Here is a 15,104-nt window from a genome sequence, read left to right as displayed (position 1 = left end):
AATATTTAACTCGATGCCTTTTATTCACCCATTAAGACACACACGTATATATTTGGGAAACAAACAGGCATCAAAACAACATATATAACTTTTAATGTGATGGTTATAAATAGTGTGCGAAATCCCCTGTACACTGCAAACTAGCGACAGATCCACGATAGATAGCTCAGGTAAGCTAATCAGTCAGCATACCGTAGCAAGCTACCAAAACCTGAGGCCACAATAACCAACCTACAAGACTGAATATGATAAATGATGGAAATAGTGGAAAAACTGGAAATAGTGAATGAAAATAAAAATGTACTGTTTTATTTATTGAGTCACCACACAGACCTGCTCTCGCTGAATAAAGTGAGCTGAATGAGCGCCAAACTGAGTTCGGCCAGGTTCTAACGTCATACCAAAACAAAATATATCACTGATTCCTTCACATTCAGAAAGGTTAAAAACATTCATCATACGTTCAAAAACGTTCATCATAGTGTGGCACTGTATTCTCTAATTCTCACTGCTTATAACTCTACACCCCCCCGGTGGAGATGAGCTGGGAAACTGAAGACTGAAGGAACAGTATTGAAAAGTATTTTTCCAGTCTCACCTGTGAAAGGTAATCCCATGTGATCTCGTTTGGACGGTAAACCTGTTGGTACAGTTAAACGCAGCACATGAATGAGGCATCTTTATTCTCGGCTACTGTCTAGACGCTATACCAGAGACGGGTGAAGAATCTCTACTTTGCCACATCCAATATGGCGGCGAGGATGACGTATGATTCTACGCAGAAGGCGGCATCTATGTTTATATGTCTATGCCTTTCTCCATCACTCACACTTACTCTTATTGAAGCAGCGCGCAACAAGCCTCAACGGGAACTACGGGTGACTCGCAGGGCCAAATTAGAATTTGCGTTAACGGCACTATTTTTTTAAAATCGCGATAAATTGAGATCGCGTTAACGCGTTATTATCGCGTTAACTTTGACAGCCCTAGTTTGGGTTTATGTTTACTAATTATTATTTATGAATAATCTGGCCAGTACGTGAGGATTGAGCCCATGCTGTGCCGAGAAACTGCTGTATATGAACGTGACCAACCAGTGGGTTTCCTTGCTGTCTTACAGGCAATAAAAGTGCATTCAAACACTGAGAAAGTGTCGGCCTTTGTCACAGAAACACAACACAATGCAGACAGCGGTTACACATGCTACTTTCATTTTACTTCCTGCTGCTACTTGTGTGATGCTGGGGAAAGAGTTGTCATGGTTACTGATCTATAAGAGCAGACTTTCACAGGAATGGAGCTCAGTAATTAGCTCAGCTTTGCGATGTGAGTGTTTGCACTGAGAGCGTTTGGGAAACATCTGCATCAAGTGCTGAAGCCCAGAATCAGTCCCGAGTTCAGAGGGAACTTTTTGGACAGATGAGGAAACTTAAAATTCAGCATTTAAATTCATTAAACATTCACATTTATGAACACAAAGGCAGGTAAGTCACTTTTTAGTTTATTTAGTGACCACTGGAAGTCCAGTTTAAAGCAGGTTAAAAAAAATCCACCAACCAGTTCACATCATAGGTGAGTAACTTTAAAACTTAGTGATGGTGGAAAAGACCAAAAATAGTCTTAAATCTGTTTAAAATCTTTTACTTAAAGTCGAGATCTTAAATCAGTTTAAACCACTCACTCAATTTATTCATCTCAGATTCTCACAACTCCAGAGATATTACTGTTGTTTTTGTCACAGGATGATTTTTAATGATCTTATGCCACAAATTGTACAGTTTTGATGAAAGTAAACATGCTCCTGTATGTCATTATTGCTTAAATAAAGCCAATACAGTAAGAACACGTGTGTGTGTTGTAGTTAAAAGTTTAATCTCCATTCAGAATAAAAATGTAAAATAAAACCCATTAGAGGAAAGGACAAACATATATTTTTTAATTATATATTTTAAATTATATGAGATGCACAACGAAGCTTGTCTATACTGTTTATTGTGTAACAGATTTGTGCCCCATATGTCAAATGAGGTGCAAATGAAGATAAGTATTAACTACTATTCCACTTTAGAGGATGAATCAGAAATGTCACCAGAAATTTAAAAATAAAATCATCACACAAACTGCTGTCTATTCAGTAGCATTTAACACGTCTCGGAACAGGAAATAGTAATTTAAAAAAAAAAACATAAACACCTGGACATATTGAAAGACAATAAAAACACTTAAATATCTACGGTATTAAAGCATCAAGAACAGTTAAAATCTCTTCCAGTTTATATTATAACTCACTTAAGCTTTCAATGGCTCGAGCTTTGGTGATCTCCCTCCATTCATGAGGAATCTCTCCATTCCCTGTGAATTTTCTTTTGTAGTGCTTTTCCAGGTCTTCCTGGAACCTACACACAAACCACTTCCAGTAGGGCATCTCAGAGGTGTCAGGGCTGATGTTCCACTTGGCATAGTCTCCACCCGCTTTTCTGTACTCTTTAAATGCAAACACACCAGCAGATGTACGAAAAAACATGTTACTTGAAACAGCAGTTGTGCAGAAATCAACTCCAAGATTTTCTGAAAACATGAAAGACCATCCATTGACTCCACAGTTGCGATGGAAACGAACACGGTGATCTCCATCATGATCCTCCATTGTGTTGGTACAGATGGCATTGCAGAATGGACACTGAACCCAGCAACATCGACAGAGGTGTTCAATCAGAATCTCATTTGGCTTCTTCCTGAACATTTCCTGTTTGAGGTCAGAAATGGTTTTGAATTCACTGCATAATTTTTCCATGGTGTCAGTCAGGTCCTGATTTACAAGCTCTTGGAGAAAGCCAAGGTCTGTAATTTCTTTCTGCTCAGGACACGATTCTTCTTTAAACTGAAGCTCATCTTTTAGCTCTTTGGAGAAGTTCTCCAGCCACATGTCGATGTCTCCGTTTCTTTTACTGACGTCTTCTGCTGCTCTATTGACAGCATCCATCACACACTTTGTTTTGGACTTGATGTTGGTTTTGATTGTTTCCAGAACCTCTTCACCTTTGTCTGTGAGGATGTACTGATTTACTTCCTTGGTAATAAAGTGATTGAAATGTTCTTTGGGCTTGTGAATGTATTCAATATAGCTCTCAAAGTCCTCGTCTTCTGCTAGTGATGTCAGAATGTGTTTTTCCAGATTTGACCTGTTTCCACTGAATGCTGGAACATTGCGTTTCATTTTCTCAGCTACATCAATGGCAGTTTGGTCGTATGCTGCCTGCAGGATAGACGGCTCAAGTTTGTCCACAATGAATTCACCAAACACTGCAGCTGAGCTCGCACCGTTGTAGTAGTTCTTGAAGATATTGAAGTATTGAGGCTTCTGTTTCTTCAGGTACACTTCTACATTGTTTGCTTCCTTGAATTTCATGTGAAGGTCATTAAACTGGTTAGCTGCAAAGCTGCACACATGGAGACACAGATCCACTGTGAATTCTTTCTTTAGCTTATATCTGGAGGTCTGAGTTTGTTGTACTCTTACGTGGTTTTTGATGGAGGCTATTATTTCTGGGATGTAGATCTGACTGTATCCCTGTTCTGCGATGGGTTTCCTCTGAATTTCTTCTTCAGTGTCTTTGATCATTCTTCCAATCAGTGCCCTAAATAACTTGTTCTCCTCAGAGGTTAGAGTCATGGTTCCCTCAGATGGACCATCTCTAACTGTATGAACGAGTGCACCAGGGCTTTCATCTTCTCTCTCCACATGTTCCTGTGACTGTAGATCTTCCTGATGGAGCTCTTGTTGTTTGTTCAGAATAATGTAGTCTGAGTAATCTCCTAAGCACTCAAACTTTTTGTATGCAGCCTTTCTTTGTCGCTCACAAACAAGGTTGTCCTCATAACTTTCTGACAGTGTCTGTATTACATCTCCCCAGATATTGATGTTGTCAACTGAAGGTGCATCTTTTGTCACCTCAGCGACCCACATTTCCCAGACATCTTCAAAGTTTGTCCTGAGTGTATCTTCATCAGTTTCTTTACTTTTTAAAATCATTGCTAGGTCTTTGCTCTGTTTATAAAGCTTAATTTCCCTCTTAGTCTTCTCCTGGTCTATCTTTTCTCTTGCAATTTTCAGACAAGCAATTTTATCTAACTTCCTTTTTGTTGCTTTTACAAGGTCATTGTAAAGATCAGAAACTTTTCTCTCAAATCTTTTTTGCCAATGGTTCAAAGTTTCTTTATCTTTGTCTTCATTGAAGAACTTCTCGATTGATTTATCCACATCCAACTTTGTGTCTTTCATGTCTGCCATGATGTCATTTTCATCAATCTTTGGGTCCCTTTCATTGTTGATTCTGTTAAACAGTTTATTCTCAGTTACCGACATGGAACTCCTGAGGTTCCAGGTCCATTTACAATATTCATTCTCTAGTTTCCTGTACACTGCAATCTCTAAAGAGTTTTTGAAGCTAAACACAAAGTTTTCATTCAGCAGTGCATTCCATAAATTACTTAAATGGGATTTGAATTGTGAAAGACTCATTACACGATTTATCTTGATATTTGAAAAGATGTTTCTCTTTAGCTCATCAACATTTTCACTGTATGATGGGTTTGGTGGTCCCATGGGTGGACTGCCCTCCCAGAGCTGTGCAAAGTACCTAACATCATTTTGTACATCAAACGCAATGATATCACTAAAACATTGAGCATCACAGTCTTCTTCTTTAGATGCCAGCTTGGTCATTTCATCCAGTTTTCCCAGTAAGCATCTCCTTCCTTCCATCGTTTTTTCTCCAGCTGTGATGTCTCCAACATTCTGATGGATAAACATACATCTGGGATAAAGCCGGACCTTCTTCATCCTCAGGAAGGCTTGAACAACAATCTGAAGGATGTCCTGCATCTCAGCAGGGTTCTCTCCAAAGATGTTGATCAAGGTCAGGTTTCCAAGACCAACAACAAATGTGGCGAGTTCATTATCATGATGTATGCTCGTCTTCCCAGCCAGCTCTAAAGCTCTAAGTCCTTCAGTGTCAACAACTAGAATGTAGTCAAACTTCAGCTCTTTCTTCATCTCCTCTGACACTCTGACCAGCTGCATGAAGGCTCCTCTGGTGCACCTTCCAGCACTGACAGCAAACTGGAGTCCAAACATGGCATTCAGCATGGTGGATTTCCCAGAGCTCTGAATCCCCAGAACTGACAGCACAAACACTCTCTGATCTCCCAGTATCTTCACAAGTTCATCTAGCACTGCTGAAACCCAGATCAGAGGAATATGAGCAGCATTTCCATCCATCAGCTCCAGTGGGTACCCAGAGAGCATTACATCTGCTCCCAGCTTAGGAAGACAGGTGAAATCTTCTCTTAAAGATCCTTCCTCGTGTGTTTGTACAGAAATAAATGACTCGTATATCTGACCCATCTCCCTAAGGATGTGTTCCAAACCGAAGGCTGTAGCGTTCAGCTGTTTTGGTATGTCCTGAAGTTGTGAATCCCGAAGTCTGGGGAGTTCATCAATGGTGTAGTTGTCAAGCAAGATTACAATCCATCTCAGAAAATATTCTTTATCATTTACTTCTGGTGAATTCAGTGTGTGAATAAACATCTCCATCAGATTTGTGACTCCACACTCATACTGTTGCTTACGAATTGTCTTCATTTCAGTTTGTTTTTCACACTTCTTCATCTCGATGGTTGCTCCTTGAAGTCGATGGAGTTCTTTGTTTTTCTGGCACCAGTCATGCCACAGTTTCCCCTGACAGACCATATATGTTTCCTTCACTTTGGACAATTCCATTCCATGGAATAACTTTGTCATTTGGAGAGCTGCTTCTTTCCCCTTCTGACATTTACCATCCTCCTCATCTGTTCTGATCTTCCCGTGTGCACCCATGTTTTCAAGTCTGAATTTGGGGGCTGATGTAAAACACTTTTTGAGTGTGTTTCTGAGAACTTCAGATATATCTGACTGATTTCTCTGTTCAAGACCAATTTTGAATTTCAGATTTTTTTTCCTAGTTACACCTTCATTACTTTTGGTGAACAAGCAAATTAGTGGCTTTGGGCTTTGAAGAAGATTTAGTATTATGTTATTTTTGGTATCTTTTTGTTCAGATAAAAGTACAACATTCACTGAGGACTCTTCAGTCAGGATATGCAGTTGCTCTTGATTAGTTTCTGCATCACCGTGGAGGTTACAGAATGCAACACAGTCTGGGAAATAATCAGTTTCCTTCCCAGATGGGCAGTACCAAGCGATCTCCACCACTCCGTCCATCAGAAGCCGGTTTCTGCTGCTTCCACGGCAGTCCCGGTGGAAGAATGTATGATGTTTCTCATTGATCAAGTTGTTCATCAGCTGAGACTTGGACAAAGATGCAGAACCAAGCCTGAAAAATGCCACCATTGGCGTTTGTGCCACAGAAATCGACATGGCTTTGTTGATAACTTTACCAGACTCATCAGTGACCTTCCAGCTCTTTCTGATTTGGTGAAAGGTCCACAGAGGAAACTCGATCTCTCTGGTGAAGGGGTTGGGCACCAGCAGAGGCAGAGCATACTGACACTGAGACAGTTTAGTTACTATTAGCTGCTTTAGGAAATGATCAGAGCAGTGAAACACCGCCATCTGGACATCCATGGGGTGAACAATCTGTTTATTGTTTATAGGGTCAGAGGTTGATGTATCTGTGTCAAAAAAACCTGACAAACTGCTCTCCTGATCTTCATCCACTGGTTCTGGTGAAAAGTCAGGCTCTTCCCTGGATTGTTTATCAACTGAAATATATCGTGCGTTGTAATTCACCATCAGCAGCTTTTGTAGGAAAGCTACATGTAATGAAGATTCTTGGTATTGCAATAATGGTTTTATTATTTGAAGAATATCTGCAGATTTTATGATTTGGTTGTGATTTCCTAATACTCTTGAAAAGAGGTCCTTCAATTCTTCAGAAAAATCTGGCTTACAATCTTCGTCATCAGGTTTTGGAGATATTACCTGTAAAACAATACATTATCTCTAGCTTTAGCCAATTAATCTTTGGTCATCAAAAACTGATGAGTGTATAGTAGTCTGTGTAGATTTTTAAGCATCAGTGGGATGTCTGATTTTAGACATGAGGTGACAAAGGGAGGGGCTTAAGCCCAATAAAACACGGCACTATACTTCTGTATAGAATAAAATTGTATTTGTAGAATATCTGGTTTCTTTCTGGTGTAAAATAATTAGCCACATAATTACATGATTAGATTACTGTGTAGAACCTGGGGACAATTTCTGGAACTGCTTACCTCTGGCTGATTTGTTAGGTCCTCTTTGTTATCCACCTCTTCTTGTAGCAGAAGTCTATTAGCAGCTAAGAACACAAAGTTATTTATTAAATCAATTTACAAGCTGTGACACGCTCATCAGGTACCTCTTTTCTAACAAGTTAGTTGGTCAGATTTCTGCCCTACCACAGCTCTCCACTCAACTGTGTGAAGTGAAAACTTTAATGAGCACTCTCAAGTTACAATCTGCCTCTGAAACAGAGGTCAGTATGAGAATCCTTCACTGGAATCTTCAGACATTGGGTTTTCATGACAGCTGCATAAAATCCCACTAATGAAACACTACCACTATGCACAGTGGCAAGCTCTTAGAGTTCCTGAACCATTTAGCTACTGGCTCGTACCAATCACAGTCTCTGCTGCCTGCCTGTAACCCTTTGACTGCTCACCTGCCCTTTTAAACCCACCCTACATCCTTATACAGTACATTACAAACCCGTTCCCCCCCCCCCCCCCCCATGATACAGAAGACTTCCCACTCCTCACAGCTTGAGCAGCCTGTGGGTCACAGTCATCTGTAAGCTCATGTATGTAGAAGAAGGCAAAGAGCATTTCACTCCCTCTGTATTACACTGCGCTGTGACACAGTGATGGAATGTGGCTTCACAGACTGCGAATGAAACATCTGTTCCCCCGCCCTCCTCAGCTGGGAGTTGTCATAAATTTGCAAGATCAAATTGGGAAAAATGCCTTTCTTTCCTCATTTTTATAAAAACGTTAGTTTGATTGGAAGAACAAGAATATTAGAAGAAATGTGCAGGATGTAAATGGTACTGTTTGCCTTGCCCTGTAATATTGACACACCTGTTTGCTGGTTTTGTCTGTCTTGCAGGCCTCTGAAGGCTGCGGTGTAGAGCTCAGCTGTGTAACAGCACTGACTGTTCTCAGAGATGAGGTGGTCAATGTTCTCCAGCAGCGTTCCCATTTCTGATTGGTGGTTCATGCTCTTGCTGCATGTGCAGTATCTGCCTCCACACTGCTGTGTCAGTTGCTCTAGAACAGTGTTATTCTTCAGGTCATCGATGATGGTGTCACATTCCTCCTCGCTCTCATAAGTGAACAGAATCATCACAAAGGCAAGAGCACGTTCTCCAAATGTACTTTTCAGCCATTCTAGTCCCAGTTTATCAGTGTCTGTTAGCTGGTTCAGTTGAAGCACAAAGATGAAAGCATGGATTTCATTTTCATTGACCAGTCTACTGATGAACTGATGCACAGTGTGTGGGGGTAAATCAGTCTCTTCCAAGCCAAGAATATCGATGACAGAAACATTACGTCCTGATACTCTGCTCGTTACGGGGACAATCTGAGAGACCTCTGTGTTTCTTAAAACGGATTGCTCTTGTCCAAGTAGTATATTTTCAGGTCCAAAGTGGACTGCAGAAATGCTTCCAAACATCACAATGTTGACCCTGGAGTCCTGTTGGGCTAAAATACAATAACACAGTGTCGTGTGAAAGCCCAGATAATCCAGCACAGATGCTGACCGTAAAAATCAGTTATTCAGTTCTTACCCATTTTACTGGCTGATGAGACACGAGGACTTGATGGTGCAGTTGCTCTTTTCTCTTCTGTGTGTTTGTTAGCTCAGGTCATGTTTTCCTCTTTTTCTTTGTTCACTATTCATAAACCTAAGAAATGATGATTGTTTTATTAAAGTGAAAAACAAAAAGGAAATTCACTTTAACTTTCCTGCCTTTTAGAATACCTTCACGTTTACTTGTTGGCTTGCTTTGTTTTCTTGCATTCTCATGCTCTAATCTCTTCATTCATGTTTTTCTGATTATTGGAAAAAATATTATATATTACCTTTATTTTCAGAATGTGGACACTGGCCAGTGTGGTTTGTTCAAATGAACTTGAACCTTTTAAATGGACCGTGTTGGGCTGATTAGTCCTCAGACTGCGGTTACTAGAATAAAAAAAGACTCACTTAGTCAGGAGTTAACACTTGTTCTGTGCATTTGTACACGATAAAGTTTTATTACAACACTCTTGGAAGGATGCATGATTTTTTTCCATTCATTCACTCACTGAAGTGCTTTATCCTGGTCAGGGTTGTGGTAGTTCTGGAGCCAGAATGTGACACTAATTTTATGTAGACATAAATAATGTAGTGGCAGCTTTATAGATTTTACTCCCACACAGACACTTGCATGACTGTCACAGCAAACCTTATACAAAGAGGAAGTAGCACAGGTATGAAGTTATTACACATGAAGTTTCCAGTCACATCCTGGATTATAAACAACTCTGTAAACCTTGATTTCCCTTCCAGTATGGCTGGTCCAATGACTCTTGCTGGAATTTGGCTTTATGAGCCTGTCACATATGAGACTTGAGCTAAACCTGCTTTCCCAATCTATAGAGAAACAAATGAATAAACAAGTGGAGCGATCTGGTTCCTCGACTAAAAAATAAGATAAAAGAAGGATAAGCCTTTATTTGTCACATGCACACTCAAGCACAGTGAAATTCCTCCTCTGCATTTAACCCATCTGAAGCAGTGAAACACACACACACACACACGCACACACACACAGAGCAGTGGGCAGCTACGCTACATTTATACCAATCTCCTGTGTTGAATGTGTGAAGAGAGCAGTGAGAAATGCATCTTGATCTCAAAGGCAGCAGTTACGCGAAAGCAGCTGGTAAATCACTGATACAATACCCAGTCTGTGTTATTTGTATAATTTGTATATTTTTTTACTGAAAATCTTTACTATAAACAATATATTATGAAATGTTAACCACAGGCTCGGATTACAAATTCATTGACTGCTGTTTTGCATCTGTTTCTTTTTCCACACCACTCCAGAAATGCACAAGGTCACATTTTATTCTCCCCTTTGAGCCTCACCCACAGTTCCTGCTCGTGCTTCTCCAAATGTTCATATCGAGCTGTGAAATCAAGATATTTAAATTTAAAAAGAAGGTTCTGTGTGTTTGTTTGTGCCTATAAGACACAGTAGATACAATACCCTGATTAGAGGATTAAAACCTGACGTGTTTGAGCAGTAAACCTCATCTGAAATGCCATCACCACAGATTTATAAAAGAGTGAAGGAGAAGGTAATAAAGTAATTCATGAAAAAATCCAACCTGAGTAAAGACAGTTTTTTAGATTTGTTCTGCTTCTTGCTGTCTGTTGTTTTCTTTCAGTGAGTTTCTGTAGAAAGTGAAACTTGGCCTGTGGTTTATTGTGTAACAGCTGAGGCTCTGTGACTTCCCTGAAATCACATGACACAGAAATGTCCCTGATAGTTTAAGATCAGTCTCTCTCTCTCTCTCTCTCTCTCTCTCTCTCTCTCTCTCTCTCTCTCTCATAAGTATTGTTCTTAACAGTAGCAGCTTGTGTTGTTGAACAACTTTTGAACAATTCTCACCAAAATGCCAACATTAAACTGAATGTTATATTTATTCTGTATCGTACTTTATGTACAGCAGTGTATAAACTCTTAGAGTCCTGGTTTAAATCACATGTACATGGAGACACCAGGCAGCAGACATCAGGGGTGTGTGTGTGTGTCGTGTATATATATACAGTTAGGTCCATATATATTTGGACACTGACACAAATTTTGTTTTTTTACCTGTTTACTGAAACATTTTCAGGTTATAGTTACATAATGGACATGGACATAAAGTCCAGACTTTCAGCTTTCATTTGAGGGTATCCACATTAAAACTGGATGAAGGGTTTAGGAGTTTCAGCTCCTTAACATGTGCCACCCTGTTTTTAAAGGGACCAAAAGTAATTGGACAATTGACTCAAAGGCTATTTCATGGCAGGTGTGGGCAATTCCTTCGTTATGTCATTCTCAATTAAGCAGATAAAAGGCCTGGAGTTGATTTGAGGTGTAGTGCTTGCATTTGGAAGATTTTGCTGTGAAGAAAACATGCGGTCAAAGGAGCTCTCCATGCAGGTGAAACAAGCCATCCTTAACCTGCGAAAACAGAAAAAACCCATCCGAGAAATTGCTACAGTATTAGGAGTGGCAAAATCTACAGTTTGGTACATCCTGAGAAAGAAAGAAAGCACTGGTGAACTCATTAATGCAAAAAGACCTGGACGCCCACAGAAGACAACAGTGGTGGATGATCGCAGAATAATTTCCATGGTGAAGAGAAACCCCTTCACAACAGCCAATCAAGTGAACAACACTCTCCAGGAGGTAGGTGTATCAATATCCAAATCTACCATAAAGAGAAGACTGCATGAAAGTAAATACAGAGGGTTCACTGCACGGTGCAAACCACTCATAAGCCTCAAGAATAAAAAGGCTAGATTGGACTTTGCTAAAAAAAATCTAAAAAAGCCAGCACAGTTCTGGAAGAACATTCTTTGGACAGATGAAACCAAGATCAACCTCTACCAGAATGATGGAAAGAAAAGAATATGGCGAAGGCGTGGTACAGCTCATGATTCAAAGCATACCACATCATCTGTAAAACACGGCGGAGGCAGTGTGATGGCTTGGGCATGCATGGCTGCCAGTGGCACTGGGTCACTAGTGTTTATTGATGATGTGACACAGTACAGAAGCAGCCGGATGAATTCTGAGGTATTCAGAGACATACTGTGTGCTCAAATCCAGCCAAACTGATTGGTCGGCGTTTCATAATACAGATGGACAATGACCCAAAACATAAAGCCAAAGCAACCCAGGAGTTTATTAAAGCAAAGAAGTGGAATATTCTTGAATGGCCAAGTCAGTCACCTGATCTCAACCCAATTGAGCAGCATTTCACTTGTTAAAGACTAAATTTCAGACAGAAAGGCCCACAAACAAACAGCAACTGAAAACCGCTGCAGTAAAGGCCTGGCAGAGCATTAAAAAGGAGGAAACACAGCGTCTGGTGATGTCCATGAGTTCAAGACTTCAGGCAGTCATTGCCAACAAAGCATTTTCAACCAAGTATTAGAAATGGACATTTTATTTACAATTATTTAATTTGTCCAATTACTTTTGAGCCCCTGAAATGAAGGGATTGTGTTTAAAAAATGCTTTAGTTCCTCACATTTTTATGCAATCATTTTGTTCAACACACTGAATTAAAGCTGAAAGTCTGAACTTCAACTGCATCTGAATTGTTTTGTTCAAAATTCATTATGGTAATGTACAGAACCAAAATTAGAAAAATGTTGCCTCTGTCCAAATATTTATGGACCTAACTATATATATATATATATATATATATATATATCTCATCTCATCTCATTATCTCTAGCCGCTTTATCCTTCTACAGGGTCGCAGGCAAGCTGGAGCCTATCCCAGCTGACTACGGGCGAAAGGCGGGGTACACCCTGGACAAGTCGCCAGGTCATCACAGGGCTGACACATAGACACAGACAACCATTCACACTCACATTCACACCTACGCTCAATTTAGAGTCACCAGTTAACCTAACCTGCATGTCTTTGGACTGTGGGGGAAACCGGAGCACCCGGAGGAAACCCACGCGGACACGGGGAGAACATGCAAACTCCGCACAGAAAGGCCCTCGCCGGCCCCGGGGCTCGAACCCAGGACCTCCTTGCTGTGAGGCGACAGCGCTAACCACTACACCACCATGCTGCATGGTATTTTTATTATTGTTATTCAAAATCCGGGCTACTTGTAGGCTATTTTTATATATAGGGCGGCACGGTGGTGTAGTGGTTAGCGCTGTCGCCTCACAGCAAGGAGGTCCTGGGTTCGAGCCCCGGGGCCGGCGAGGGCCTTTCTGTGCGGAGTTTGCATGTTCTCCCCGTGTCCGCGTGGGTTTCCTCCGGGTGCTCCGGTTTCCCCCACAGTCCAAAGACATGCAGGTTAGGTTAACTGGTGACTCTAAATTGAGCGTAGGTGTGAATGTGAGTGTGAATGGTTGTCTGTATCTATGTGTCAGCCCTGTGATGACCTGGCGACTTGTCCAGGGTGTACCCCGCCTTTCGCCCGTAGTCAGCTGGGATAGGCTCCAGCTTGCCTGCGACCCTGTAGAACAGGATAAAGCGGCTACAGATAATGAGATGAGATGTGTGTGTGTGTGTGTGTGTGCGGGGGGGGGGGGGTTCTTTCATGTCCTTTGATCATATTTTTAAAAAATGCATATCATTTTAGACAGTTCCATCTCCTGCCTTTTGCCCGTAGTCAGCTGGGATAGGCTCCAGCTTGCCTGCGACCCTGTAGAAGGATAAAGCAGCTAGAGATAATGAGATGAGATGAGATATATATATATAGGGTGTACCCCGCCTTTCGCCCGTAGTCAGCTGGGATAGGCTCCAGCTTGCCTGCGACCCTGTAGAACAGGATAAAGCGGCTAGAGATAATGAGATGAGATATGTGTGTGTGTGTGTGTGTGTGTGCGGGGGGGGGTTCTTTCATGTCCTTTGATCATATTTTTAAAAAATGCATATAATTTTAGACAGTTCCATCTCCCTATGTTAAATTAACAATAAAACATCTTAGAAACTTTTTACCATCTGTCCATTATGATTTTTAAATAATTTTTCAACATCATTATAGGCTTCGATACCACTATTTTGCCCTCGTTCTACACTCAGCCTTCTCAATTTTCTCAATTTCAACAATGAAAAAGTTTTAAAATAGGATTGTGGCAGCAGGGGCATGGTCGAGTGTCGGCTGTGAACGATGAGGAAGCAGGTTGAACCAGCAGGTAATATGTAATGAGGTGCACCTGTGTCAAATTACTGGCTGTCTATTCACCTGTGTCTCTGTGTGTCTTTTAGACAGTCAGGAACGAGAGCGAGAGCTGTGACACCCCGTTGTGTGCATGTTTAGTGTGTTTGTGTTGTGAAAAGTCACTGAAAAGTGTGCACGACTCACCTGTTCTGAAGCCTGCTTCCCGTTCCTCTGTTTCCCAAAGTTAGAAAGTTGTTACGCTGGTGCTATGCAATGTGCTATACAAATAAATGACTTGATGACTTGACTTGAATTGTTGTGTGTCAGCCCTGTGATGGCCTGGCGACTTGCTCAGGGTGAACTCCGCCTCTCGCCCATAGTCAGCTGGGATAGGCTCCAGCCCTCCTGCAACCCTGTAGAACAGGATAAGCAGCTACAGATAATGGATAAAGGACATTCCACCGAATGGGTGCCATTTGCTTGTTGTACCACTCTCAAATTAAACTTAATTTATTATATCTTTTCAACACTGATTATAATAACACACATATTTAACTATTCAAAATGTGTATTGGGCAACCTCAGGCTACGTTACAAGGTTTGGAAGTCAAAGATGGCTGCATTTTTCTCAGTCCTGTTACCAAAACTCTGAAAGTAACAGGACTGAGTTTTTAGCCTAGGATTAGCTAATACATGGAATTAAGCCACATGGTGTCATCGCTAATAGCATGACCACACTTAGCACATTCTAGTGATTTACCAAAAATCTTTATTTTTAAAATAAACGTCATCTAAGAAATAATTTAAGTAACAGGACAGTATGTTGACACTGACCTTATCAGTCAATGTTAAAAAATCATCAAATATACAGAAAAGTGAATGAGAGAACTAACTTTTGGTCTTCCCATGGCCTTCAGAAGACACAACTGATGTAACTTCCTGTTGAGCATGTGATTTATGGAATGTTCCAAATTTGTCAGATGGAGTAATATGTTTGGGTAACAGGACTGAGTGAAAACCCAGGGACACGACTAAAATGTGTATTTTAACTAAGATATTGTGGATTTCTTATGAAAAAAATATATTTAAACCATGGAGAGGATATGGAGTCACACAACAGTGCGAAAGAAATACTGTTTCTGAAGGATTTTAATCATAATAT

General features: G+C 40.7%; 1 protein-coding gene across 4 annotated transcripts; it reads right to left on the bottom strand.

Moving 5' to 3' along the window:
• Positions 1 to 1,485: 1,485 nt before the first annotated feature.
• On the bottom strand, positions 1,486 to 14,300 carry LOC132870483 (interferon-induced very large GTPase 1-like). 4 transcript variants are annotated; one of them, XM_060904125.1, is made up of 8 exons: positions 14,147 to 14,300; positions 10,420 to 10,547; positions 9,349 to 9,488; positions 9,124 to 9,226; positions 8,829 to 8,945; positions 8,119 to 8,742; positions 7,276 to 7,340; positions 1,486 to 6,982 (listed from the first exon to the last, which is right to left on the bottom strand). In XM_060904125.1, exons 5-8 carry the CDS (start codon positions 8,830 to 8,832, stop codon positions 2,279 to 2,281), a joined length of 5,397 nt encoding a protein of 1,798 aa, XP_060760108.1. In that variant the 5' UTR covers positions 8,833 to 8,945; positions 9,124 to 9,226; positions 9,349 to 9,488; positions 10,420 to 10,547; positions 14,147 to 14,300; the 3' UTR covers positions 1,486 to 2,278. The 4 variants fall into 4 exon arrangements, with proteins under 4 accessions (XP_060760108.1, XP_060760109.1, XP_060760110.1 ...); XM_060904126.1 differs by lacking the exon at positions 9,349 to 9,488; XM_060904127.1 differs by lacking the exon at positions 10,420 to 10,547.
• Between the last annotated feature and the right edge of the window lie 804 nt (positions 14,301 to 15,104).

The sequence above is a fragment of the Neoarius graeffei genome, chromosome 22 (assembly GCF_027579695.1).
Source record: "Neoarius graeffei isolate fNeoGra1 chromosome 22, fNeoGra1.pri, whole genome shotgun sequence".
Classification (NCBI taxonomy): Eukaryota; Metazoa; Chordata; class Actinopteri; order Siluriformes; family Ariidae; genus Neoarius; species Neoarius graeffei.
The sequence above is the reverse complement of the archived record's forward strand: the minus strand, read 5'-3'. Positions and strand labels throughout refer to the sequence as shown.

Coding starts and splice junctions, on each gene's coding strand:
- LOC132870483 (XM_060904125.1), bottom strand. Junction 7,341..8,118: donor CAGACAAAACCAGCAAACAG/GTGTGTCAATAT, acceptor TTGTGTTCTTAG/CTGCTAATAGACTTCTGCTA. Junction 6,983..7,275: donor ACCTAACAAATCAGCCAGAG/GTAAGCAGTTCC, acceptor ATTGTTTTACAG/GTAATATCTCCAAAACCTGA.